Consider the following 26,922-nt stretch of genomic DNA (forward strand, 5'->3'; position numbering starts at 1 on the left):
GAAAAGCTTTTGAAACTTAATTTAGGACTTTACTGCTTTTAGTAAACATGATTCCAACAAAAGAGAATCAATAGTACTATGTGGGGCATGATATGTTGCAAAGAAATCTGCTACGTTAACATTTTAAATGATACAATTGATTTGATAAAAATAGACTAAAGTTGTATATCTTGAAATAAAGCAATATGAATTGAATACTTTGATGGTGAATTTAATCATGTATATTTGTTACTAGGAGAGTGAACAGGTAGTCCCAGACCTAGTATGCCTATGTAAAATGCGAGCAGCTTCTTCCAGCTTCAAAGCACTTTTTTTGTGGAAAACTTGATCTTGAATGTCTTTTTTCAACAATGGAAAGCAACCATTATTATAAAAGGAAGATGCCAACATATGATAAGTTTTTAGCTTCAATTCTTGCACTAATATCAAGGGCATTGTGAAGGTCGTGCAGTATGGAGGGGCATCATCGCATGGCAGAGCTATACAGGGCCTTGATGAAACGTGACAAAGATGAGGTTATTATTGGGCTCTATAAGCGCAACTTAGAACTCCCTGGAGAGTACCCACTAACACCGCACCAAGATAATGTCCTTCACATTGCTACCATTTTGGAACAAGAAGAATTGGTGATGAAGCTGCTGAAAGAAATCCCTAAGGACGATCCGATACTGAAGAAAGTTAATATAATTGGCGATACCATTCTTCATGAAGCCATTGGCACTAATATGACCGATGTGGTGGATAAGATGGTGGATGCAGTGCCAGAGTTGCTAACAAAGCGCAATAATATTGGTGAGACGCCTCTGTTTCGCACAGTTCATTTCAAACAGACAAAGATGTTAAAGCATCTAGCTGAGACCTACAGGTCTAGTTTATACAAGGATCTCCAGAAGAGAAGGGGAGATGATGCTACTATTCTTCACATTGCTGTCCTGAATGAATCCTTTGGTGAGTTTCTCATTGCAGAATCCTTTTCTTAATTCTTATTATTTATAACTGAATAATGTTTTGATCGATTGGAATTATTTCACTGTTATTGAATGGTTCTGTTTCTCGTTTGGTCCTCCCCGAATGAAACCAGAATCCACCTTCTGCCATCTCACCTAGATTACTCTACATGTCCTTTTTGCTCCCACCATTATGGACACATTATGGACTCTTGAAACTGTAATCCACCAGGGATCACGAGGTGTCTCATTTCTTTTGTTTGTTTCATAGTCAAGAATGTAAGAAGTAGATGGTCTCGATCAAGCCAAGAAAGAGTCCATGGTAGAGAAAATATCTTCTTAACACATTATTTTGAAAATGTTCTATGGTTTCAAAAATGCAGAAACAGCTATAGAGCTTGAAAATGTTCTACGGTATTAACCTTGTTCAACCTGAATCGATAGATGGAAGTGGCTTGACTTGTCTTCAGCTCTTAGCCAACATGCCGCTGGCCTTTAAAAGCGGAAGCAACTTGGGCTTATTGAAGAAGCTCATCTATTTCTGTATGTACCCCCATCTTCTTTATTGATTTTATAGCTAGCTTTCCATTACTTAATGGTCGTTCTTTCCAAATCATTATGCTGAATAATATATATAACAATGAACTGGTTTAAAATGTTCTTCCCTATCTTTTCTTTATTTCTGAAATGTTACCACACTTATTTATGATTAGATATTGTGTTGGGGTTAATACCGATACCAATCGATCCCCACTACACAGATAACTTGTATTTAAACCAACAACAATCTCCAGACAATTCTAAATATTCCCTACAACTAACCTAGCATGCCTAACTCTCTAAACAACTATTAACAACAGATAATAATGCAAATAAGTAAAAGCATACCACACCACAAAGATATATCATGGTTCAGCCAATGGTGCCGACTTCTATAAGAGCTAAACATTTTATAAAGTGTGAAGGAAGATTACAATCACTCTTTTCTGTTTCTCACCTTGCTAGATCACTCCTCTCTCTTTACAGGCTTGTCTCTCTGTAAAGGTTATCTCTCAATCTTGATTGTTTTCAAGATTGGGTTTTCTCTCTTGTGTTGCCTTGGTTCGTATGTTAGGTTTTGCCAAAAACCCGAACTTATATTGCAAACTCGCGGTTTCACAAAAATAGAATTCTGCCTAAAATAGGCATGGGCGCGGGCGCTCTCTCGGAAAGGCTAATGTCGAGCGTGCGCGCCCTCAACGTATTGTAAGTTGTTCACGGCATGGGCGCGGCATGCCTTGGGCAAGACCAATCTGAGCGCGCGCGCGCTCAGACTTTTTAACGCAAACAGAACTTCTTTCTCTCTTCATGTGAGGGATAACTCCACCAATCTCCCCTTCCCGAACAATGAGGGTGCATACCTCCATGCATTCCCAAATCAACAGGAGGAGTATGCTACTATTCTGGCGGTAGCACAACAAACATCAAACTTACATTTCGGTAAAACTTTGGTCATCATATCTGACCCGTTCTTGTCGGTATGGATCTTCTTAATACACAAATGCTTATTTTCGAGTACTTCTCTAATCCAATGATAACGCACATGTATGTGCTTAGATCTAGAATGAAAACTAAGATTCTTGTTCAAATGGATGATGCTCTAATTGTCACATAGAACTACAAACTGTTTCTGCTTTAGCCCTAGTTCATCGAAGAACCTCTTCATCCATAGCATCTCTTTGCAACCCTCAGTGGCTGTAATATACTCGACTTTTGTAGTGGAGAGGGCAACACACTTTTGCAAATTAGATTGCCAAGAAACTGCTCCCCTTACAAAAGTAACCAGATAACCGGAGGTGGACTTCATCCAGTCAACATCACTTGCCATGTCTGCATCAGTGTAGCCTTCAAGTAAGGGCTTACTTCCATTAAAACACAAACACGATTTGGAGGTGCCCTTGAGATATTTCAATATCCACTTAACACATTCCCAATGCTCCTTACCTGGATTTGACAAAAATCAGCTTACAACACCAACGGCGACATCAATATCCGGTTTTGTACACACCATTGCATACATCAAGTTCCCCACTGCATATGTATAAGGAATCTTTTCCATCTGACTCTTCTCATGCTCACCCTTTGGACACATCTTTTTGGTCATGCAGAACTGGCCACCAAGCAGACAACTGACTGGCTTCGCTTGATCTAAGTTGAATATCTTCAACACCTTCTCAATGTAGCTTTCTTGAGAAAGCCATAACTTCCCACTCTTTCTGTCATGAGTGATCCGCATCCCAAGTATCTACTTTGCTTGACCCAAATCCTTCATCTCAAAGGAGTTACTCAAGTCTTTATTCAGCTTGGATATTTTGTTGATGTTCGGGCCAACTATTAATATATCATCCACATACAACAAGAGCACTATGAAATCCCCATCTGGAAATTTCTGAATAAACACACAATGATCGGAAGCATACTTCTTTTATCCTTGCTTCGCCATAAAAGAATCAAAGTTTATGTACCACTGTCTCGGTGCCTGCTTCAACCCAAACAAGCTCTTTATCAGCTTGCATACTAGGTACTCCTTGCCTTTGACCTCAAACCCCTCTGGTTAGTCCATGTAGACATCTTCTTCAAGGTCTCCATGAAGAAAAGCTGTCTTAACATCTAGCTGCTCAACCTCTAGGTTCATACTTGCAGTCAGACCCAATACCACCCAGATAGAAGTCATCTTCACTACAGGAGATAAAAATTCATCAAGGTCAATACCTTTTCTTTGACTGAATCCCTTCGCAATAAGGCGAGCTTTGTGCCTTGGGTGTGGATTATTCTCCTCATCCTTGACTTTGTAGATCCACTTATTCTTGAGAATTTTTCTTCCTTTCAGTTTCTCAACTAACTTATAAGTGTGATTCTTATGCAAAGAATCAATCTCATCATGTATAGCTTTCAATCACTTCTCTTTGTCTGTACCTTCAAGAGCCTTTTGATAGTAGATAGGTTCTCCATTATCAGATAGTAAAACATATGTATGTGGTGGATACCTGGTTGAAGTTTGTCTCTCTCTGTCAGACCTCTTTACCCCATCTACTTGTGGTTTAGGAAGATGCATTTCTGCTTGCTCAGGTGGTGGTTCATGCACTTCATCTGCATCTTCTATATCAATAGGTTCTATCCTATCATGAGCAATAAAATCATCATCATGAGCTTCAAACCCATGGTTTTCTGCATTCTCAATGCCTTCTGCACGTTCCACAGTAGGAACTTCTGGTTCTGAATCAACAAGATCATTAGTGAAAACATGTAGCTTCTCACCCTGCTCAAAGTTTGCTATGGTTTGGTCTTCCAAGAACACAACATCTCGACTTTGGATTGCCTTTTTGTTAATCTGATCATAAAGTTGGTAGCCAAACTTCTTATCCCCATAACCCAGAAATATGTACTGCTTGGCTTTGTCGTCAAGCTTGGATCCCTCATCCTTGGGAATATGAACAAATGCCCTGCACCCAAATACCCTCAAGTATCCATAATCAACATCTCTGCCTGACCATACTCTCTCTGGATAATCACTATTCAGAGGCTTTGACGGCGATAGGTTGATCACATGTACGGCTGTACGCATTGCTTCTACCCAGTTGCTTCTAGGTAACTAAAAGTGAGACAACATGCATCTCATCCTCTCTACAATGGTCCAGTTCATTCTCTCTGCTATTCCATTCTGTTGCGGTGTCTTGGGAACGGTCTACTCATGACGAATCCCATGACTCTTGCAATATTCTTCAAACGGCCCTATGTACTCACCCCTATTATCTGAGCGAATACACTTCAAAGGCTTCACTATCTCTCTTTTTACCATGCTATGGAAAGTCTTGAACATGCCAAGTACTTCATCCTTGGTCTTCAGACTATATGCCTGATAACCATAAAAAGAGTAAAATCCTAAATATTAATGCTACAAGAACACTAATACGAAATCCTACCGTTCTTACGTTTAAATCAATTCTTCTTACTCTCAAGACATCTTCATGCAATACAACGAGTAAGGATTCGTTCCACTCTCAATCTATCAAGACTAAATAGAATTCAACTACTCAAATCCAAAGGGAAACAATGGTGAGAGTAATGTGTTTGGTGTGAAATTTCTATACTACCATTCTCAACACAAGAACAATAATAATAATAAGACATAATTAAATTAAACTGAATTTAAAACTAAGATGGTGAATAAAGATAATTAACTTTATTGATCTAATAAAAAATAACAATGATATTCAATGATTTAAATAACTAAGCTAAACAAAGAATGAAACTAATTAATGGAATGAAAACTAAGTAATTAACTAATCTAGATCTAACTTTTTCTAACCCTAAACTCCATTAACATTAGCTTCCTAACCTAACTGCCTTTGCTACCTAACCTAACTGCCATTAACAAAGAGTCAAGCTTTTGTTTTTATACTTCCAGATCCAAAAATCGTGCATGGGCATGGAGTCATGTTTTGGGCCGGAAAATCGGGCCCAAAACCCAATTTCTTTAGTCCAAAATGGCCTCTTCAGCTGCAGTTGACTTCAACAGACTTTTCGTCTACTTGTGCTCCTCTGATTGGGTCAAGGCTTAGACCATTGGAAAGCTCTTTCCGAGCCGGTCGTTTTGACATAAGGTAGGCCCAATTCCGAGGTCTGAGTCCAAAGATACGGCCTTCGAAGTTTCACAATGACTTTTGCTCCTTTATCTCGCTAAAAGTGGCACATTTTCGCATCGTAATGGACTTTGAAGCCTGAAATGCATAAAACACGTAATCAGTATTAACTCTTACTTATTATTCACATAATTGGTCTAACAAGTATGATTATTAAGGGGTTAAAACTACAGTTTTGGGCTCTTATCAAACCACCCCAAAACAACATTTTGCTTGTCCTCAAGCAAATATGAGAAATTAGAATAAGTGACCAAAAATGGAGTTCTAACTACTCTCGTTTTTTGAGAGCGATTGCATTGACCATATGCAACAAGGCCTTAAACCACTAGGAATTCCCTAGTGGGACGAAGTTATAGCCTCGCGGAGAGTTTTCCAGTGAAGGTACTCACAAACTTCATCTATACTACAACGACTAAGAAAATAAAACTATTGTTTCCTTATTCATGCTCAACTATCTATACATCTCTCTAGCAATTACATAAGAATAACCCAAATAACCCTAAGCTAATATATGCATAATAATCAATCATCTAAAATAAACATATAACAATGAGTAATACTATGAAATGTAATAGCAGGTCCGATTTTGAAAACTTCGAATAAGCGTCCTTAAGTAGGTCCTCACATAAATGTCAAGACAAAACCACTCTGATTTTTCCACTCAAGTTTAAGCTACTCCGGTGTCAGGCATTGGGCACACTTTACCTTACAATCTCAATGACAACAAGGAAGCCGGGTCGATCAAACACACATCGCCACTTACTATCACACTAACCTATTCCTAATTGAGCTAGAGGTCTTTATTAGGTGTTCATGGGATTAGGAGATGGTTTAAGAAGGAAGGAAATGGATATTCTAGAGGACAAGTCCGAGATAATAGAGTCTTCATATTATGTAACTAGAGAAAACCTTATTATTTACTTTTTGCTTCTACACTTTGTTTCCATCCTTAGCCATATTTTTCTTTTCTTTGGCCTTTGACTCCCTTTTATTCTATTTTTTTGGAGTTTTTATTTTTTCTATTTTTTTTTTTTTTTTTTTTTTTTTTTTTTTTTTTTTTTCTTTTCTCTTTGGATGGAAACTTCTTTTCTTTATTTTCTGAAGCAACTAACTAATTTTTGTTTACACAGGTTTTTCTCTTCTTCTTTCTTCCTCATTCTATTCTCAGACTTATTCTAAATTGGGTAGGTTGATTTTTTATTTTGTTTTGTTTTTGTAACAGGGTAAAGGAATTGTGGTTTATGGAAGGCTAAAGAAAGGCTCAGAGGGGCGACTAGCGGAAAATAATTCATAGGTTTGAATTTCTGGCTATATCGATCCAAAGAGGGCCTAAATTCTCGCTTAGGATATGGCATAGTGATCAAGCAAGTGGACGTGTGATTTCTCTATCCGGATTTTACTTCTCCCTTGTGTCATTTCTCAAATATTTCGCTCATATAAGGCTTTAGGCTATATTCTCACAGGATTTGTAGAATAAGTACTCTAGCCTAGATTTCAGAAACTTACTGCTAACAATCATAGATACTCATGTAATATATTTATAGATAGATGCAAAGATTATTACCTACATATTAACCTAAGTTTCTAACAATTATTCTGATGCAAAAGCTAACTTGAGACTTCTAGATTGTTAAGAGCATAGAAAGAAAACAATACCAATATTCCTAAGTGTATAGCATAAACTTATTTATTTATATTTTTGAAATTTTTAACTTGAAAACAAATGCATATTATACATATCTATTTCCTAACAGATGCCTTAATTACACGTATTTCTATGCCCCCCAAACAAGAAGCATGCTTTGTCCTCAAAGCATTTAAATAAAGAGGGTAGGAAAAATACCATTGAAGCGTGCGTGGAAATTCGGGAACATCTGCAAAACAAAGTTAAAACATACAAATATAGTAATAAAAATCTTGACCTTAACTCTATAAAGAGTTCCACCCATTATGGGGTTAATGTAATTAAATTGCTTGGGACATAAGCGCGGACACTAACTAAAACTAAAAACTTACCTCCACTCACTCCGTTTACTCGTCATCCTCCTCTTCTATAAAGAAGTGAGGTTCCTTCGCGTCCTGCCATGCCATTATAATTTGCCAAGCTTGCCGCCATTTATCATCTACGGATGCCAACCTGTTAAGCGCCACTTGGTCGGATGGGGTGTAAGGTGCAACCTGATGAGGTTGTATCCTCCACCCTTGCCAAGTCATTGCACGGAAAGATCGAATAATAGAATTGGTGGGTCTCACAATGTCGACCCCAACCCAGTCCGTGAAAGGGGCACAAAAAATAGGGAAGAAACATAGTATAATACGACAAACTAATATAGGCATAAGAAGATACTTATGCCTCATGCTATGGGCTCGTGCTAAACTAGACATTAAGGTCTTAGGAAGGTCATATAGCAGGCGTTCCTTAGCTAAAGCAAGGAAAACATCGCAAGTGGCATTATTCGCAGAAGAAAAATGTCACTCCCCTAATATGTTTAGCATGATAAAGAACATTACCGTATCACATTAAGGGACAAGTTACCAAGGGCTACATTATATGTCCCTTGGTCCTCTACACGGAAATTGTCGGACCCATAAGCCTCATGCAAAAAGTCATAAGTGTAGACATGAATATTATCTACCCAATAGCATCATGGGTCTTGTATTTCAGCGGGCATGGCAAGTCCAAGAACAAATGCTTGCAAGAACCATAAGCGATCCCAGCCTTCGTGTGTGATCACCTCATGAAACCAAGCACCATAAGTAGTGCTTTAAAACAAATCTTTGAAAGATTGTTCGGTATCAATGTAGGAGATGTCATCTCAAAATTACGCCTGGAATAGCCGCGGAATGATCCGAAACTACCCGTGAGAAAACCGGAATTTTTTGGTCCACGGAAGTCGCGCTGGCGCTGGCCAGATAGGGCTGAGTCGTCTCTGAAATTTTAGAATTCCAGTGTTTGAGTGCTGGTCACGCTCTGCTGAAAGCTATGGCGGCCTAGGTCGATAGATGATGAGGGCTGGTGGCTTCGGCTTGGCGCTGGCGCTCTAGGTCCGATAGATGAGGGTGGTCGCGAATTTCGGCTTGAAGGCGCTGGGCGCTTCTAACTAAATTTTCCAAAAATGTGAAGAAGGCGCTGGGCGCTCAAGAAGTTTGAAACCGGAGTTTAGATGAAAAAGAAAGTAAAACTTGGAGTGGAAAACGTTTTTTTTTTTTATCAAGGAGCGAGGTGGGGGTAAGAATAGGAAGTTTAGTGATCAAGCATGGAAAAACCAAACACCCCACCCCCAAACAAATTTTTGAAATCAGGTTTGTAAAAATTTGTTTTAAAACGCGGGTCTTTTAAAGTCAGATTCCCTAGACTTAAAGTGATATATATGTATTTACATGCAGTTTTCCATATATCAATAATCTAAACAATTGTGGATCTTTCCATAAATAGTTAACATGGAATGCACCACCAAACAGAATCAAGCTCCAAAACTTTCTACGATGCAACTTAGTTGAATAAGAAGGTGTCCAAGTGAATGATCGTGAGTAAATGAATGGTTTTGGAAAATACTTGGAATGTGGATAAGTGTTAGAAGAAAAGGGTGGGAAGAATGAAAAAGTGTCAGGTGGCTTATCCTTGGGTGTTACTTCTTCACTTGTTGGTTTTAGATAGTTATGAAGCATAGGAGAAACGCCAAGGTCAAGTACAAACTCAATGGTTCTTTGAAAAGGTAGAGGGCGAGGAACATTCGTGATGGAAGGTGAATGAGTGACATGAGGATGTGAGGTAGGTGAATGGTGTTCAACTAGTGTTCTTAGTTCTATATCATTAGAGGCCTTGAGATATGCAAGACATTCCTCAATAGGTGGGTAAGAAGAATCACTGGGATGGGGGCCGAAAAAATTCATCTTCCGTCATGGCATCAAGAGATGAATGGATGTCAATAGGAGAGAATCGCGAGGCGGCAAAGAAGGGTTGCAAAAGAGTAGAAGGAAATCCTCCTTAATGTTATCTACGTCTAGGGAGTAGAAATTGTGATCCTTGTCTTCTTCCATAAGAGGGGTATCTACTAGTGTGGGGACTAAAGTGTCAGCCGCACTAATGTGAGGTACAAAACTCTCAATGGACTTCACTTCTCCTTCTATAGGCAAACCTAGTTGTCCCTGTTTTTGTCTAAACATGTTAACTTCTACAGAAAGATTTCCAAAAGAAAGAGTCATTGAGCCATCCCGACAATTGATTTGGGCATTGGCGGTTGCCAAGAAAGGACGCCCTAAGATGATGGGAATGGAATCATGAGCAACTTCTGTGTCGAGAATAACAAAGTCGGCGGGGATAGTAAAAATCCTGAACTTTAACAAGAATATTTTCAACTACACCCTTGGGATACTTAATAGAACGATCGGCTAACTGCAAAGTCATTTTGGTTGGTTGAAGTATTGTTAGACCCAGTTGTTTATATAAATAAAAAGGGAGTAAGTTAACACTCGCCCCCAGGTCTAATAAAGCAGTTGTTATGAAGGTATCACCTAAGGTGCATTGTACAGTAGGACGACCAGGGTCCTTGTACTTAACAATTCCGTTATGTTCAGATAAAGAGGGATATTGTTCAGTTAAGAATGCTTCGTGGGGTATGTTGGTTTTCCTCTTCTTGGTGCACAACTCTTTTAGAAACTTAGCGTGTCGGGTAGACTTTTTATAGCTTCTAAAAAAGGTAGGTTTATAGTCAAATTTTTAAACACTTCCCTAATCTCATCAAAATTCTCGTCCTTTTTAAACACAACTAGTCTTTGGGGATATGGTGCTTTATTGCTATTTTTAGCAGAAGGGATAAAAGTTTTATTAGTCTTTGCTTTATCTCTAGCCCGTTTTCCAACTAGGTGTCCATATTGGAACCTCTACAGGTGTAGGGTCTTCACTTTCTATTATTGGATCTTGTAATGTTTTCCTTTTTGGTTGTGGTTTAACCGGGTACTTCTACAAGTTGTAGGGTCTTGAGTTTCTATTATAGTATGTGGTATGGTATCATTTTTAGTTTGTGGGTAATCTTTAGGCATAGTCACTTGGTTATCAACTACTACATACGAGCGAAGGGTAGTGATCACTGAGGTCCCCTTTGGTTTATATTACCATTACCAGAAATCTTTTTTTATTTCAAAGGCGGTGTTTGTTGACTTAGGATTAAAGTAATCGCTTGACTTGGAAACACCTTGATTTGGTTATTATTTTGGTTAGAAGACATGTCAATAACCTTTTGGCACAAAGATCGCATCATTTGCATCGTTTGTTTCATCATATTAGAGTTTTGATCATGCCGATCTTTCATCAAGTTGGAGTTTTGTTGCATAATTTGATTTTGTTTCTCCAACAAGGTCACTACTACTTTGTCCGTAGATGGTTGTATTGGAATTAAAGCTTGTTGGCGTTCATGTCTTGATGTTGATAGTTCCGGGGTTATGGGTACTAAACCTCTATTCGAACCTCTAAGTTCCCTTGTCCTTGATGTTGAGTTAAGCGGTTGAAGTGTGGTGGTTGTGGTGGTGTTTGTGCATAGACAAGAGGACAATAGAAGTCGGAATGCTCAAGACTACAAATGCACATTACAACGAAGTAGAGTTAATGTTCATGACCGAGTGGATTGTTGTTGAACGAGATGGCATCTACCTTTTTAGTGAGGGCATCGATGAGAGTTTTAAGCTTCGGGATCATGTTTAACCTCACGAGAAGAAAGGAGAGGAGGGAGGAATCGTTACCTCCCCAATTGTTGTTCCTCTTAGATTGATCTTCTAAGAATGTATAAGCCTCCAAGGCTCCTTTACTAAGAAAACTACCCCCGCATACGATATCTAGAACCTCCTTATGATAATGTAAAAGCCCCCTTGAAGAAAGAACGAACAAAGCGTGTCTTTCGCAAGATTATGATCTTGGGCATTCAATGAGAAGATCGATGAAACGATTCCGGACCTCTCGAAAAGGATTCATGAGGATTTCGGGTGAAGAAATGAATCTTGTGAAGCATTTCATCTGTCTTTAGTGGTGGGTAAAATTGTTCCATGAACAATTGAACAAGTTGAGCCCATGAGTCCACAGAGTTTGGCGTTTGGGTTAAGTTAACCAAGACGCCTTTGTCGGTTAGGGTGAAAGGAAACACCCTAAGTTTAACTTGTTCGGACTTACGCTAGGATGATGGAATGTAGTGAGAACTTGGTCTATCCTACGATGTGCTGGTAAGGCTTCTCATGGTCTAAACCATGAAAAACCGGTAACAAGTTAAATATATTAGGGGATTCAAAATCCCCCACTAGGTTTGCAAGAACGATGCACGCGACTTAGGGCCATCGTTTAGGGCTTTATAAAAATCGAGAGAGGAGTCTCTTGTTCTTTAGTCATTGATGCAAGTGTAGTGTGTGAAATTCTAGATAGGCGTGTTGTATTTATTTCTATGAAAAACAAGCCCGATTATACTAGAATTAAAACTCCTCCTCGACGTAAGAGGCGAGGAGTGGAAGAAGGAGTACTGAATGCCTCCTTTCTACAGCGTTTGAATAAGCGTCTTGTATACGCTGATTTAAGTGTATTTAACAAGTTAGAAACACTTAATAACTTTAAGGAATAAAAATATGCATTTACCTATGAAAATTGGGCTGTTCGGATGAATTTTCCTTGTTGGGCGGGTAGGGGGGTGGGTTGGGCGGAAGCGCTCAAGGTAAGTTGAAATTACAGTGTTTGGGGCGGGTCGCGCTCCAGGGTTTTCAAGTTTTAGGCCTTTTATCGTACTCCAAAAATCTGAATTTTTTACAGTAATTTGCTAAGACGTTTATCAAGTAGCCTGTAAAATTTCAGATCGATCGGAGCAGTGAAAGTCCCTCTACAGCCCTCCAAAGTTTGCGAAACCGTTTTCGGACACAATACAAACAACCGAATGGTTAACCCATCAAAACAAATCCAAAATTTCCAAATTTTTACTGGAGACTCCTGACAGATTCTAGTTGTTCCTGTAAAAAATTTTAGAGCAATTGGATGTCTACAACCTCTCCTTATTGGATGGTGTTCCAGATATTAAGTGTTTGCAACACTGCAGAAACACACTGGAAACACTCTACTATTTAGGAGGTCAAAACAAATAAAAACTCATCAAATTTTTACTACAAACTCCTGGATTAGGATAGATACTCCTGTAAAAATTATAGATTTTTAGAACTCCCTAAGTAACCTTATTCGTTGTTTTTCAAGAACATACGATTGTGAAAACTGAAATGCAGCACTGTAAAGATCGTATTTTTTTCACAAGGTAAACCAACTTTGAAAAATCTGAAAATATTCGAGTAAATCAACAACACATTAGATATTATGTATGAATATTTTCAGAATTTTCAAAAATTTAGAAATACCTTCACCGCAGTGTTTTTCTCTGTGAATCCGCAGCCCCTAAAGCTGAAAACATTGAAACGCAGTTCGAAAATTCAAGAAATAAGAATGAAAAATTAAAAGGGTGGGTGGGTAGAGAATGGGGGATTGCCCCTTGGATTCAAGCAATTGAATTCTTGTCTTGAACGAGATTAAGATGGCAGCGGCGCCATTTGATACCCGTAAAAATGATAAAAGACTAATATTAATGCTACAAGAACACTAATACGTAATCCTACCGTTCTTACGTTTAAATCAATTCTTCTTACTCTCAAAACATATTCATGCAATGTCTAACGAGTAAGAATTCGTTCCACTCTTAATTCTCAAGACTTAAACAAATTCAATTGATCCAACACAAGGAACAATGGTGAGAGTGATGTGTTTGGTGTTTAAACTAAAACTAATTATAAATTTAAGACAACTAAATCTAAAGATTCTAACTTTATGAAATTTAACAAACAATAATTAAAATCTAACATCAATAACTACTGAAAATGACTAACAACCAAGAAATGAAATTAGATCTAAGCAATAGATAAATGACAAAATCGAATTTGATCAATAATAAACTACTTGATTTATCTAATGAAGCAATAACAATATTTTAATACTTTAAATTAAAACAAGGGAAATGAAAACTAATAAAAATGGAGATTCAAAACTAGATCTAGATCTAAAAACTAATCTAGATCTATCTTTTTCTAACCCTAAACTCCATTAACATTAGCTTCCTAACCTAACTGCCTTTGCTACCTAACCTAACTGCCATTAACAAAGAGTCAAGCTTTTGTTTTTATACTTCCAGATCCAAAAATCGTGCATGGGCATGGAGTCATGTTTTGGGCCGGAAAATCGGGCCCAAAACCCAATTTCTTTAGTCCAAAATGGCCTCTTCAGCTGCAGTTGACTTCAACAGACTTTTCGTCTACTTGTGCTCCTCTGATTGGGTCAAGGCTTAGACCATTGGAAAGCTCTTTCCGAGCCGGTCGTTTTGACATAAGGTAGGCCCAATTCCGAGGTCTGAGTCCAAAGATACGCCTTTCGAAGTTCTCACGACTGACTTTTGCTCCTTTATCTCGCTAAAGTGGCACATTTCTCGCGTAATGGACTTTGAAGCCTGAAATGCATAAAACACGTAATCAGTATTAACTCTTACTTATTATTCACATAATTGGTCTAACAGTATGATTATTAAGGGGTTAAAACTACAGTTTTGGGCTCTTATCAATGCCCATATCTTTCTTGACGCATCATCAATAAGGGTCAAGAAGTACAAAGCTCCCCCGTGGCACTTTACTTTCATAGGACCACATAAGTCAATGTGAACTAGCTCAAGGACATTGTTCTTTTTATGAGACGAGAATCTTTGGAAAGACACCATGTGTTACTTTCCTAACAAACAATGAGTACATCTATTTAAATGTGTATCTTTCATGTCTGGCAAGGCCTTTTGCTTGGCAAGAACTTCCATGTCTTTTTTGCCCATATGACACAATCTCTTGTGCCATAGTTCGGAGGAAGCCTTTTCTTCTACCGCATTTACTTCTGCTTTATACAAACTAGCCTGTGTCTTGTAAAGAGAACAAGTTTTCTTCCCTTTGGCTGCTACAATGGAACTTCTTCTCAGTTTCCATACCCCGTTACCAAACGAGTTTAGAAAGCCATCATCATCTAACTTCCCAGCATAAATTAGACTTAGTCGAATGTCAGGGACATGTCTTACTACCTTGAGTGTCAAGGTGTAGCCGACATTGGCTTCTACATGAACATCACCAATGCTTACAATCTTCGAGACGCCACTGTTACCCATTTTTACCTCACTAAACTCACCACAGCTGTAGATAGTGAAGAATCCCTTGTGCGGTGTAACGTGATATGATGCTCCTGTATCTATCACTCACTTTGTATCCTGGCATGAGGTACTAAGACAGCACACACCAAAATCTAACATAATTCCCACTAGATCGTCGACTAGTGCGGTAGTATCTCTGCTTATGTTTTCGTTCCTCTTTACCTTGTCTTCATGTACACAGTTATTCTTCTCATCCCTCTTCAGTGTTCTGCACTCATATCTGAAGTGACCTTTGGTGGCACAATAGTAACATTGCCTCTCTGCCGTAGGAGTTCTAGCTTCACCCCTAGATTTGCTTCTGTCATCACCTCTAGAATGAGATGGCTTTCTGCTCTTACCTCTCCCCCGCTTCTCTGTGACAAGTATCTCTGAGTGAGAGGACCTGCTTCTTGAACCCCTTCTTATCTCCTCATTCAACAATGCCCCAGTAGCCATCTCCATGGAAATAACTCCATCCTTTGTGGCTCCGTTAAGAGAAACTGCTAACGTCTCCCAACTTTCGGGTAGAGAGGTTAATAAGAACAAAGCCTCAACTTCGTCACCCATATTAATTTACATCAAATGCAACTGATTGATGGTATTCTACAGTTCATTAAGATGCTCAGACATTGAAGAACCTTCTTTGTACTTCGTGTTGGCAAACTTCTTAATGAGCAGCACTTTGTTTTCGGCCGACTTCCTCTCATAGAGGTCTTCAAGCTTTTTCCACAAGCCAAAAGCAGTAGTCTCTTGGGATACATGGTGAAAGACACTATCGTCAATCCACTGTCTAATGTACCCTTATTGTTTTTTTGTAAAGCTTGCTCCACTCAGCCAAAAAAACCGCTTTCGGTTTTTCTCCCTCATTCTCAATGGGTTGTGCCAAGTCCTTGTAGTATAGCAAGTCTTCCATCTTGGCTTTCCAAATGGTGTAGTTTGCTCTATTCAAACTAGGGGTGGGAATTTGGCCCTAACGACCCTAACCCAGCCCTGACCGACCCGACCCTAATCCCTATAAAGCACTCACAACTAAAGCCCTCACAGAGTTTAGGGCAGGGCTGACCCGGCCCTAATGCCTTCTAAGGCAGGGTCAGGGATAAAGTTCTAAAACATAGGCCCGACCCTAACCAAGCCCTAACCAAGCCTTAGTTACAATTTCACTATAAAATACACAACTAAAACTATCCAACTCCTTGTTACATATTTTCAATTAAAATAACATTGTCCTTTGTAATTTATCACTTACCGTATGGGTACTTCTAATAACTTGTCTTATATCATAAAAACTTGTAAACCTAATTGTTTCTATCTCACAACTCACGTACACCACAACTCCCCGTCTAACCTAGTCGTCAAGAACAATAATGAGCACTGGGCACTAGCCTAATGAAAAATAGGTTGACGTCAGTAAAAACTCATTCCATACTCTTATTTGTCTTTGTGTTCTTCAATGTTAAATGTAATTTTGGTAAGATTTGAGTACAAGAAATAATGGATTTATGTTAGTGAAAGCTCATTCCAAAATGTGTCTTGTGCATTTGAACTGTAATTTTGAAATATAAATATGAGTCTCTATGTACTTCAGTTTATTAGATTGTGGATATGCATTTTAAATTGTTGGACTTATCAAGAATTATTACTAGATTGGTTGTTATTCAAATTTCAAAGTGGTGGGACTTTGAGTTTGCAAATCTTTGAATTTTTTTTGTAATATAAATGAGTTTTAAAACTGATGCAGTAAAAAGAAGAAAATATATAGGCCCAGACCGACCCAGCCCTAAACTGTTAAAGAGGGCTTAGGGTAGGGTCAGGGCTTGAAATTTAGACTTATGACCCGGCCCTATGGGGCCCGGCCCTAATAACTAAAAGGCTTTAAATGTTTAGGGCCGGGTTAGCCCGACCCGGCCCATTGCCCACCCCTAATTCAAACTAATCATGTGAGTGTTCATAGAATGGTCCATCTCTATAAGTTATTTAAAACTTAAATCTTCTCTCAGGAATTTCGTCAAACACTTTCCGAGCAAAAATTGGATAACACCCTAAACTAATCTAACCAAGGCTCTGATACCACTTGTTGGGGTTAATACCGATACCAATCGATCCCCACTATACAGATAACTTGTATTTGAACCAACAACAATCTCCAGACAATTCTAAATATTCCCTACAACCAACCTAGCATGCCCAACTCTCTAAACAACTATTAACAACAGATAATAATGCAAAAAAGTCAAAGCATACCACAACACAAAGATATACCGTGGTTCGGCCAATGGTGCCTACTTCCACGTACAAGAGCTAATCCTTTTATAAAGTGGGAAGAAAAATTACAATCACTCTTTTAATAGTCTCTCACCTTACTAGATCACTCCTCTCTCTTTACAGGCTTGTCTTTCTGTAAAGGTTATCTCTCAATCTTGATTGCTTTAGATTGGATTTTCTCTCTCTTGTGTTGCCTTGGTTCGTGCGTTTGGTTTTGCCAAAAACCCCAACTTATATTGCAAACTCGCGGTTTCACAAAAATAGAATTCTGCCTAAAATAGGCATGGCGCATGAAGCTCGGCAAAGCCAATGTCGGTTGTGGCGCCCTCAACTTATCTTGTAAGTTGTTGGCACGGGCGCGCCTTGGGCAAGACCAATCTGAGCACGCGCACGCTCAGACTTTTTTACGCAAACAGAACTTCTTTCTCTCCTGAGGGATAACTCCAACATATTGTAGTATAGGATAATCAGTGTCTTAATATAATCGATTTCCTTTTACCCCTTTTACAAGGTTGGCGCTTTGTTAGTTACTTTAGCCAGAGCTTCGTTCAGATTAAAAGTACACTATGTTTGCACTCCAATAGAAACCCACCACAAAATCAAAGAGGATAAATTTTCTTCCACTGGGAAACTCTTAATAGAGACAAAGAATTTCATGTCTTGCATTGATTGGGGAACATTTCTTGCGTTTTAAACCATTGTACTGGTATCATGTTGCTGCTGGTATTCAGATACTTCAATGATTTTTTTTTTCAAATATTATATTTAGCCAACTCGATCCGTAAAAATGCTCTAACGCAACTTTTAATTATGTGAAAAGCGCGCTCGGACATGAGGGCGTGAACGGGTCGGCGTTTAGATCTGCCTTTGTGTAGTAATCCTGGCTGAAAAGGTTGGCCACAATCCAACTTTAAGTGTAAAAAAGAATCTTAGAGGTGGATTTGGCGGCCAAGATAGACCACAAACATACAGTACATGACTGTAATCTGCACACATAAAAGGCAATGCCAATGCTATCAGATAGCACACCTGGTCCTCAACTTCTAACAGAGAAATCCACAGAGAAAAATGTCGTAATTGTTCATCTTTGTACAGGTCTTCCTGATTTTGAAAGGGATGAAGCTCCACATAACAACTATGTGGCCAGAGACGAGGAGACTGGAATAATTATACCAGCCTCAACAACATGTTACGTGCGCTCTCAACTGAGACAGGGTCAGTAACTGTCTGAAAATTATAACCAGTGCTTATTATTGCTATTAATTATTCTTATCAACTACAAGTACGTAGTGCTTATAAAGCCAACAACTAGCATAGTTAGAAATGTAATGATAAATTGATATATCCTCTCCTTTTGCATGTCCATCAAATAAAAAAATTCTCTAACTGTGAGCTGTGAATTACTTGATATGGCAGTCATTTTAAAGATTAACATCCATCAACTTTGGCGTTTTCTCTCACCAAGGTGAGACTCTTCCCTGTTTCTACCCCCCGGCATTAGGCTCACTTGTTATCTGCCTATTATAATTGAAAATTGGATGTTTTATGAATGATATTGAAATTTGCTTTGAATAGGATGATTATATAGTTAAGACTCGTTTTTAATGTTCTTTTTTTTTCCGAAAATTATTTGATTTAAAAAGTCTATGTTTTCTTTGGTAGGCTGGCCAGTCATTCGAGTTGTGAAGGACTTGAGGCAAAAGCGTGAATCAGCATTGGAACTAGTAAAAACTTTAGTGAAAGCAGACAAATCATGGATGGTCCCCTCTCACCACCATGGTATGTACCTTGGAGACATTTCAATCGTTCCAGATGAATTTGTGCAACCAAGCCTAACTGGTGCAGAAAGTCGAAATAATCACTCCAAGCAAGAAGAATGTGAACATCTAACACAAAAGAAAGAGATTCCACTACTTTCAGCCGCGAGACATGGAATCACAGAGATTGTTGAAGTGATTCTGGGAGAGTATCCACAAGCAATTGAATATGTAAATGACAATGGTGCCAATGTAGTGCATGTAGCGGTAAGACACCGCAGAACCAAAGTTTTTGATATTTTACTGCCTTTCACAGAACGTCTGCCAAGGTGTATGATGAGGATGGATAGCAGTGGGTGTTGGGAGATTTCACTAGAAAGTCACACCTCAATCTAGTTACTTTCTTTCCCAAATGATTTCAACTTGGAGCTCACACCAAGGAAATCACCCACCCAAGACTTTGGTAGTTATCACAACAACCTCAACAAAGCAAAACCACTACAATATCATCACAATTCATAGCAACAATAATAATGGAAGTAACAATGCAAAGAGACACAAAGATTTAGGTGGTTCGGTAAATGTTACCTACATCCACACACAAGAGCCGAGTTTCCTTTATAACAAAGATTGGAGAGTTTACAAGAGATCAAGAATCAATAAGAAGAGGCCTCCACTCAAAACCCTAGCTCAACAGAGCTCCCACAATACCCTAGAAATGAATCTCTCAAAGTTGTACTTCAAAACCCTAATCTATTTTCTTTATATATGTGTACATAGACAAAGGGGAAGTAAAATGGGCTTGGGCCTCAATTGAGCAGAGCTGAAGGCCTATGGGGTGGCCTTGGCGCCCTCTTCATTAAATCATGAGCTGAAGGCTGTAGATGAGCCTTCTTCTTCAATCGATCATGAAGCGCTTTATAGATGGCCTTGAAGCTCTCTTCATCGAACCCGGGGGTGAGTGTGTGTGGTATACGGACACCGGAGCAAAGCTCGACGGTTCCAACAAACCCAACAATCTCCCACTTGGAACCTTCGAGATGCTTCATGCACATCACATCTCAATTGTAACAACTCAATCCAAATCCAAAAAACTAAAGAAACACTCGGCTCATTCATCATGGTCTTCAAGCAAGAAGACCACCGGGTTGAACACAACTTCAACTTCTCAAGAGGCACGGCCTTGGTCAACATATCCGGATTCTCACTCCGCGGATCTTCTCAAGTGCAAGACCTCATCCTCCAACGAGATCGGATAAAATGATACAGGAGACCAATGTGCTTGGTCCTAGAATGAAAGGCGAATTCTTGGCAAGATGTATAGCACTGACATCCTTTGTGGTAACACTTACTTCTCTCTTGCTTCATCCCAAGCTCTTCCATCAATCCCCTCAGTAACGGATCATCTCTTTGCAAGAAGCGGCCACATACTTACGTGGTAGACAAAGCAACAATCTTCAGAATCGAGAAATCCAACTTCATCGGCAAGAGCACCTTTGTAAAGACATAACCATGAGTGCTTTTCGATCTACCTCACCGCAAAGTCGGCATCCACATACCCTTGCAAGTTCACAACACCCCTTCCATAACATAGGCATTTTTCTCGTAGTACCTCTCGGATATCTCAATATCCACTTCACGGCTTCCCAATGTTGCTTGCCGAGGGATTAGACATAAATCTGCGGCGGCTCCTAATCGCTTGGGCTATATCCGGACGTGTGCAAACCATGGCATACATAAGACTTCCAATGGCAGAGGTATGGTACCTTAGCCATGAAGTTTCTTTCCTCAACGATCTTTGGGAGAGTGTTCCTTGGACAACTTGAAGTGGATCGCCAAAGGTGTGCAAACCGGTTTCGACTACCCATGCTTGAACCTCTTGAACACCTTCTCAATATACTTCGGCTGAGACAACTCGAATACCTTTACGTCTATCTCTTCCGATCCTCATCCCTAGAATCTGTTTTATTTGCACCCAAGTCCTTCATAGAAAACTCACTTGCTAACTTCTCTTTCAATCTCCCAATTTCGACATATCGAGGAACTCGCTACTAACATATCATCAACATATAGCAAATGGATGATGTAGTGGAGTCGAACCTCTTGAAGTAGCAACAATGGGTCGTTGCACTTATAGTAGCCATTTCCTTGCATGAAGTTATCAAACTTCGTACTAACGCGCCTGGGGCTTGTTTCAAACCATACAAGCTCTTTCTGAGCCTGCATACCATATTCTCTTTACCCTTCTTGATGAAACCCTCCGGTTGCTGCATATAAATTTCCTCAACTAGGTCACCATGGAGGAAGGCAGTTTTAACATCCAACTGCTCAAGATATAAATCTTCCGCTGCAACAATACTCAACACTGATCGAATAGTATTCAGTTTCACCACTGGGGAGAATATCTCTGTGAAGTCAATGCCTGCTTTCTGCTGAAAACCCTTGACTACTAGCCTTGCCTTGTATCTCTGGGAACCATCATGTTCCTCTTTGACTCTAAACACCCATTTGTTCTGTAGAGCCTTCTTGCCCATGGGTAGTTTGGCTAACTCCCACGTGCCACAAGAGATGAGGGGACTTCATCTCATCTTGCATAGCAAGCTCCCATTTGCTTGCATCACTTCACCTCCAATGCTTCATCATAGCATTGAGGCTCTCGCCACCATCGTAAGTAGCAAGTAATTCACATAGGGGGAGGGCGGATATCTTGAACTTCGTACATGTGGCTGGATGTCTTCCTTGGGGCACGAGGTGGAGATGGACTCGGTGGTGTAGTATCCTCATCATTCTCTCGAGTCGCTACTCATTATCATCCTCGACCGGGGCTCCCACTATACCCGACTTACATCGAAGTCTTCCAACTCAACATACTCTGTGCCTCTCTCTGTACCCGATTCCTTGGTTTGTGCTTCATCTCTGTCCTTATACATCACCTTTTCATTAAACCACAACATCTCTACTACGAATGATTTTCCGATTTTGATCATCCCAAAAGATACCCAAAATCATCACGCCCATAGGTGATGAAGGTGCACTTTAGTGACTTAGCATCAAGCTTGCTTCTAGCTTGGTCACTAATGTGAACATAGGACCACAACCAAACACCTTCAAATGGGAAAGGTTCACATCCTTCCCGCTTCCACACTTCCTCGGAATCTTAAAATCCAAAGGCATGGTCCTCTATTGATCCGCGTTGTGCTAACACTTTCTGCCGTGAGGCGGGCAAGGCAAGCTGCTATGTAATGATACACCTAGCTCTCTCTGTCAGTGTTCTATTCATCCGCTCTGCAACCCCATTCTGCTGAGGTGTCCCTGGCAAAGTCTTTTCCATCTTGATGCCATTGTCAGCACAGTACTTCTTAAAACCTGAATCCTCATACTCTCCACCGTTGTCGGATCTCAGCTTCTTTACTTTCAAGCTTGTCTCATTCTCAACCATGGCCTTCCAAGTCTTGAACACTTCAAATACTTCTGACTTGTGTCTCAAGAAATAGACCCACACTTTCCTAGTATGGTCATCAATGAAAGTCACAAAATATGACTTTCCGCCAAGTGAAGAGACATTAGCTGGCCCCCAGACATCTGTATGTATCAACTCAAGCCTTCTAGCTTTCGAGTCCGACCCATTCTAAAAAAACTCACCCGCTTACGCTTTCCAAATACACAGTTCTTAAGTCAATTCGGTCGGACCAGTAACTTTGGGAGTTTACCGGTAAGAGTGAAGGATTTTCATTCCTTTCTCACTCATGTGACCAAGTCTGCGGTGCCAAACATTCGGATCCTCTTTGCCATGTACCACGGCAATCGACTCACAACCATGTGCAGTCATGTAGAGAGTACCATCTTTCTTACCATTTGCAACAATCAATGAACCCTTCGAGACCTTCCAAGTATCACCAGTAAAGATTGTAACAAATCCTTCACTTGCCAATTGCCCCACAGAAATCAAATTCTTCCTCAAATCCGGAACATGTCTGACGTCCCTCAATAACCATGACGAGCCATTCATCTTGATATGCACATCACCCTTGCCGACAATGTCACAAGGTTGGTCATCACCGAGAAAGACCGTTCCAAGGTCACCTTCGGTGTAGTTCTCAAGGAACTCTCGATGTGAGGTAGCATGGAAAGATGCGCCGGAATCAAGTACCCAAGACTCCTTCTTGTGCTCCATCGAGCATATCAAAGCGTCATCTACCATCTCAACAACATTAGCTTCTTGATTCTTTTTCTTGTTCTTATTAATGTTGTTGTTGTTTCTTGGTCTTAGGGCAATTGGGGCTATAGTGGCCGTGCCTACCACAATATATAGCACACCACTTCACTTATGTCGAGGTTTGTGTTCAACGCTTTGCAATTGGGAGGCTTGAGATTTCGATCTCCCCCTCCACTTTTTCTTACTACGACTCTGTTTGACTTTCTTTCCCTACTTTGCTGCCAACCCAAGTTGATCCCGAAGATGACGGACAACTGTCTCGGATTTCCTCGGTTAGTACCATACTAACAACATGCTCAAACTTCAACTTGGTCATTCCCACAGAGCCACTAATAGCGCCATAGTAAGCCTTCCAACTTGGAGGCAATTGTCCAAGTATCGCCAAAGCTAACACCTCATCACTAAATGTAATCTCAACCGACTCCAATTGGTCCTTAGTTTGGTTGAATTCATTTAGGTGATCCTGAAGGAGGTCCCTCCAACATTTTCATACTAAATAGCTTGGTGATCAAATAGACTTTGTTCGCTGGCCGAGGGTTGTTCATACATCGTAGTAAGTGCCTCCATGAGAGACTTCGCCCTTCTCGGCCTTAATATTGAAGGCTACCGACTTGAAAGACTCAATCGGATTGTGGCCAAGGCCTTTCTATCTTGCAAATCCCATTTATCTTGTGGAATCTCCTCGGGCTTTCACTTATCAATGTTTCCATCAAATCCTTCCGATAGAGAACATCCTCAATTTGCATCTTCCAATAGCCAAGTTTGTTCCAGTCAAACTTCTATCTTGTAGCTTTCCTTTTCGGTCGTCATGACTCTTTGAATCAAAACCTACGGTGGAGAACCCCTCTCGAGGATTTCCTCAAACACCTTCAAGCTCGATCGGTCCACCTATGCTCTGATACCACTTGTTGGGAGATTTCACTAGAAAGTCACACCTCAATCTAGTTACTTTCTTTCCCAAATGATTTCAACTTGGAGCTCACACCAAGGAAATCACCCACCCAAGACTTTGGTAGTTATCACAACAACCTCAACAAAGCAAAACCACTACAATATCATCACAATTCATAGCAACAATAATAATGGAAGTAACAATGCAAAGAGACACAAAGATTTAGGTGGTTCGGTAAATGTTACCTACATCCACACACAAGAGCCGAAGTTTCCTTTATAACAAAGATTGGAGAGTTTACAAGAGATCAAGAATCAATAAGAAGAGGCCTCACTCAAACCCCTAGCTCAACAGAGCTCCCACAATACCCCTAGAAATGAATCTCTCAAAGTTGTACTTCAAAACCCTAATCTATTTTCTTTATATATGTGTACATAGACAAAGGGAAGTAAAATGGGCTTGGGCCTCAATTCGAGCACGAGCCTGGAAGGCTTATTAAGCCCTCTTCATTAAATCATGGCCTGGGCTGTAGATGTTGATGGCCGCCTCTTCAATCGATCATGAAAGGAAGGCTTATAGGGATGGCCTGAAGCGCTCTCTTCATCGTAACGGGTGAGTGTGGTATACGGACACCGGATTTTCGGCGGTTCCAACAAACCCACCCGGTGGGAATACTCTCTTACATCAAGTGGCAGTTGTCGGAGACTATCAAGCCAAAGAGAGGCCAGGGGAAGCTCTTCATATGCAATGGGAAATCCAATGGTTCAAGGTGCTTTAATAAACTCTCATTTTATGTTAATTTTTTGGGTTAACTAGTATTACCCCCACTAGATGAGCCAATTAGGATTTTCCCCCACTAGATGGCCAATTAAGGTCTCCCCTCTAAACACACGGTCAACTTGGATTGACCGTTAAATTTTAAGTCAAGCAACTGAAAATTACACAAATGCCCTCATTATTTTCAAAATACAAATGTTCAATTTTAATTAGGTGGGGGCAATTGTGTCATTTTCAGCTATTTGACTTAAAAGTTAATAGTCAAACCAAGTTGACCGTATGTTGGGGGAGACCCTAATTTCCCATCTAGTTGGGGAAATCCTAATTGGCTCATCTAGAGGGTAATACTACTTAAGCCTAATTTTTTTTGTTTTATCCTACCTTCAACAGATATTAGTCTTTAAGTACCTCCCCTGACTCATTAATAAAACACAAGCCAAAATGTCTTCATCATATCCCATGAGAACTGGAACAAACTAAACATTTCAATGCACAATACGTACATGCATGTTGTACACAAAAAGGCTTCCGACCAGTTTCAATCAAAATTGCAATCTTGTTCTGAATGCTTACCTCATTTAGTTTCTTATATTGCAGAAAGTTAAGAGAGTTCTGCCTCATCATTTCTTAAACCATCTTAATGGAGAGAGTCTGACATCACAGGAGTTTTTCACGAAAACTCACAAAGAATTGGTTAAGAAAGGCCGAGAGTGGTTAATGCGAACCTCTGAGTCATGTTCAGTAGTTGCAGCCCTCATTGCGACTGTCGCTTTTACCTCAGCCTACACTGTTCCTGGTGGTACTAAAAAAAAGACTGGAGAACCCGTATATCTCAAGAGACGTCCATTTATTGTCTTCACCATTGCAGACGCCATATGGCTCTCCTTTGCCTTAACATCATTAGTAGTATTTTTGTCCATTATGACAGCACGATTTCATGAGCAGGACTTCCACCGTTCACTTCCTTTATTGCTGGTTCTTGGCCTCACTACTCTCCTTTTTGCCGTTGCATCAATGATGGTGGCCTTTTCTGCTACTCTTGTGCTTACAGTTCAAGAAAAGTTACACTGGGCTGCTATTCCCATTTTCTTGACTGCTTGTTTTCCAGTCACCATTTTCCTTGTGCTCCAGCTTCCTCTATATGTTCGTGTTGGTTGGTATACTCTACGAGACTTGTCGAGAACAATGAAGCACTCACTCCCAAATCGAAAACTTATCACAAATATTAGGTCTTACTTTGGTGGCAAAAAGTAGTACTACGACTTATTAGGTTATACACATTAGTCTGTGTATGATAATTCATTGATAGTATTCATTTTCAGTAATTATTTGGCCTTGATTATTTTATGTTGTAATAAATATAATTTGAATTAAGATAAATTGGAACATAACTCAGTTGTTAAAATACATTTAGTCATGTTACCTATTTGAATATAATTACATTTGGAATGAAATAAAGATGTAGCTAGGATATATAGTTGCAGGACAATTCCTTTGGGAAGCGTGTATAGTTTAATCTGCCTAGTTACAGGTTGGGTTCTTCCTTGACCCTAGCAAACTTGTCAATAATTAACAAAGAAAAAAAAAACTGCTGGTGAAGTTGATCGAATCTGAAACATCAACAGATGATTATGGTTCTGAAGGTTATGTTGAATTTAAACAAGAAAAATATAACACTAGTATAAGTGTTTGGGACAACAATACCAATCAATCCCCACTAAGATAGCTTGTACTTTGGACAATTTTCTACTCCAAACAAAATCTAAACTTTAACTACAACCAACAACAAACCCAACCTTCCAAGCAATCAACGACTATCACAAACAAGTAATAATAATGCAAAGAAAGTAAAGCATACCACAACACAAAGATGTACCGTGGTTCGGCCAATGATACATACTATACTTTCACAAGAGCTAATCCTTTTAGAAGTGTGGGAAGGAAGATTATAATCACTCCTCTGAAGTCTCTCCACCTTACTAGATCACTCCTCTCTCCTTACAAGATTTTCTCTTTGCAAGGGTTCTCTCTCAATTTTGATTGCTCTCAAAATTGGGTTTCTATTTAAGACTTAGGTTTTCCAAAACCTTACATCTGGTTTTTATTGTAACCCACCTTACTAGATCACTCCTCTCAAGTCTCTCCACCTCACTAGATCACTT

At 39.7% G+C, this 26,922-nt stretch overlaps 2 protein-coding genes across 3 annotated transcripts; both read left to right on the top strand.

The window, feature by feature from the left end:
• Nucleotides 1-244: 244 nt before the first annotated feature.
• Nucleotides 245-18,586, top strand: LOC147505485 (uncharacterized). Of its 2 annotated transcripts, XM_086604143.1 has the most exons (4): nucleotides 245-948; nucleotides 1,331-1,490; nucleotides 18,214-18,333; nucleotides 18,535-18,586. In XM_086604143.1, exons 1-2 carry the CDS (start codon nucleotides 453-455, stop codon nucleotides 1,366-1,368), a joined length of 534 nt encoding a protein of 177 aa, XP_086460269.1. In that variant the 5' UTR covers nucleotides 245-452; the 3' UTR covers nucleotides 1,369-1,490; nucleotides 18,214-18,333; nucleotides 18,535-18,586. The 2 variants fall into 2 exon arrangements, with proteins under 2 accessions (XP_086460269.1, XP_086460270.1); XM_086604144.1 differs by lacking the exons at nucleotides 18,214-18,333; nucleotides 18,535-18,586 and adding an exon at nucleotides 6,852-7,222.
• On the top strand, nucleotides 18,123-26,147 carry LOC147505486 (uncharacterized). The gene is made up of 5 exons (XM_086605564.1): nucleotides 18,123-18,333; nucleotides 18,781-19,204; nucleotides 23,146-23,210; nucleotides 24,601-24,752; nucleotides 25,358-26,147. The coding sequence occupies exons 1-5, from the start codon at nucleotides 18,123-18,125 to the stop codon at nucleotides 26,012-26,014; spliced, it is 1,509 nt and encodes a 502-aa protein (XP_086461690.1). The 3' UTR covers nucleotides 26,015-26,147.
• Nucleotides 26,148-26,922: the final 775 nt, after the last annotated feature.

This window comes from Coptis chinensis, chromosome 4 (assembly GCF_015680905.1).
Source record: "Coptis chinensis isolate HL-2020 chromosome 4, ASM1568090v1, whole genome shotgun sequence".
NCBI lineage: Eukaryota > Viridiplantae > Streptophyta > Magnoliopsida > Ranunculales > Ranunculaceae > Coptis > Coptis chinensis.

What these genes read in the sequence shown, in the direction of transcription:
- LOC147505486 (XM_086605564.1), top strand. Translation starts at nt 18,123, where the DNA reads ATGCCAATGCTATCAGATAGCACACCTGGTCCTCAACTTCTAACAGAG. An exon ending in TTCACAGAACGTCTGCCAAG is followed by an intron (nt 19,205 to 23,145) that starts GTGTATGATGAG and finishes TCTTGGTCTTAG; the next exon opens with GGCAATTGGGGCTATAGTGG. An exon ending in ACCACTTCACTTATGTCGAG is followed by an intron (nt 23,211 to 24,600) that starts GTTTGTGTTCAA and finishes GTAACGGGTGAG; the next exon opens with TGTGGTATACGGACACCGGA.
- LOC147505485 (XM_086604143.1), top strand. Translation starts at nt 453, where the DNA reads ATGGAGGGGCATCATCGCATGGCAGAGCTATACAGGGCCTTGATGAAA. An exon ending in TGTCCTGAATGAATCCTTTG is followed by an intron (nt 949 to 1,330) that starts GTGAGTTTCTCA and finishes TCAAAAATGCAG; the next exon opens with AAACAGCTATAGAGCTTGAA.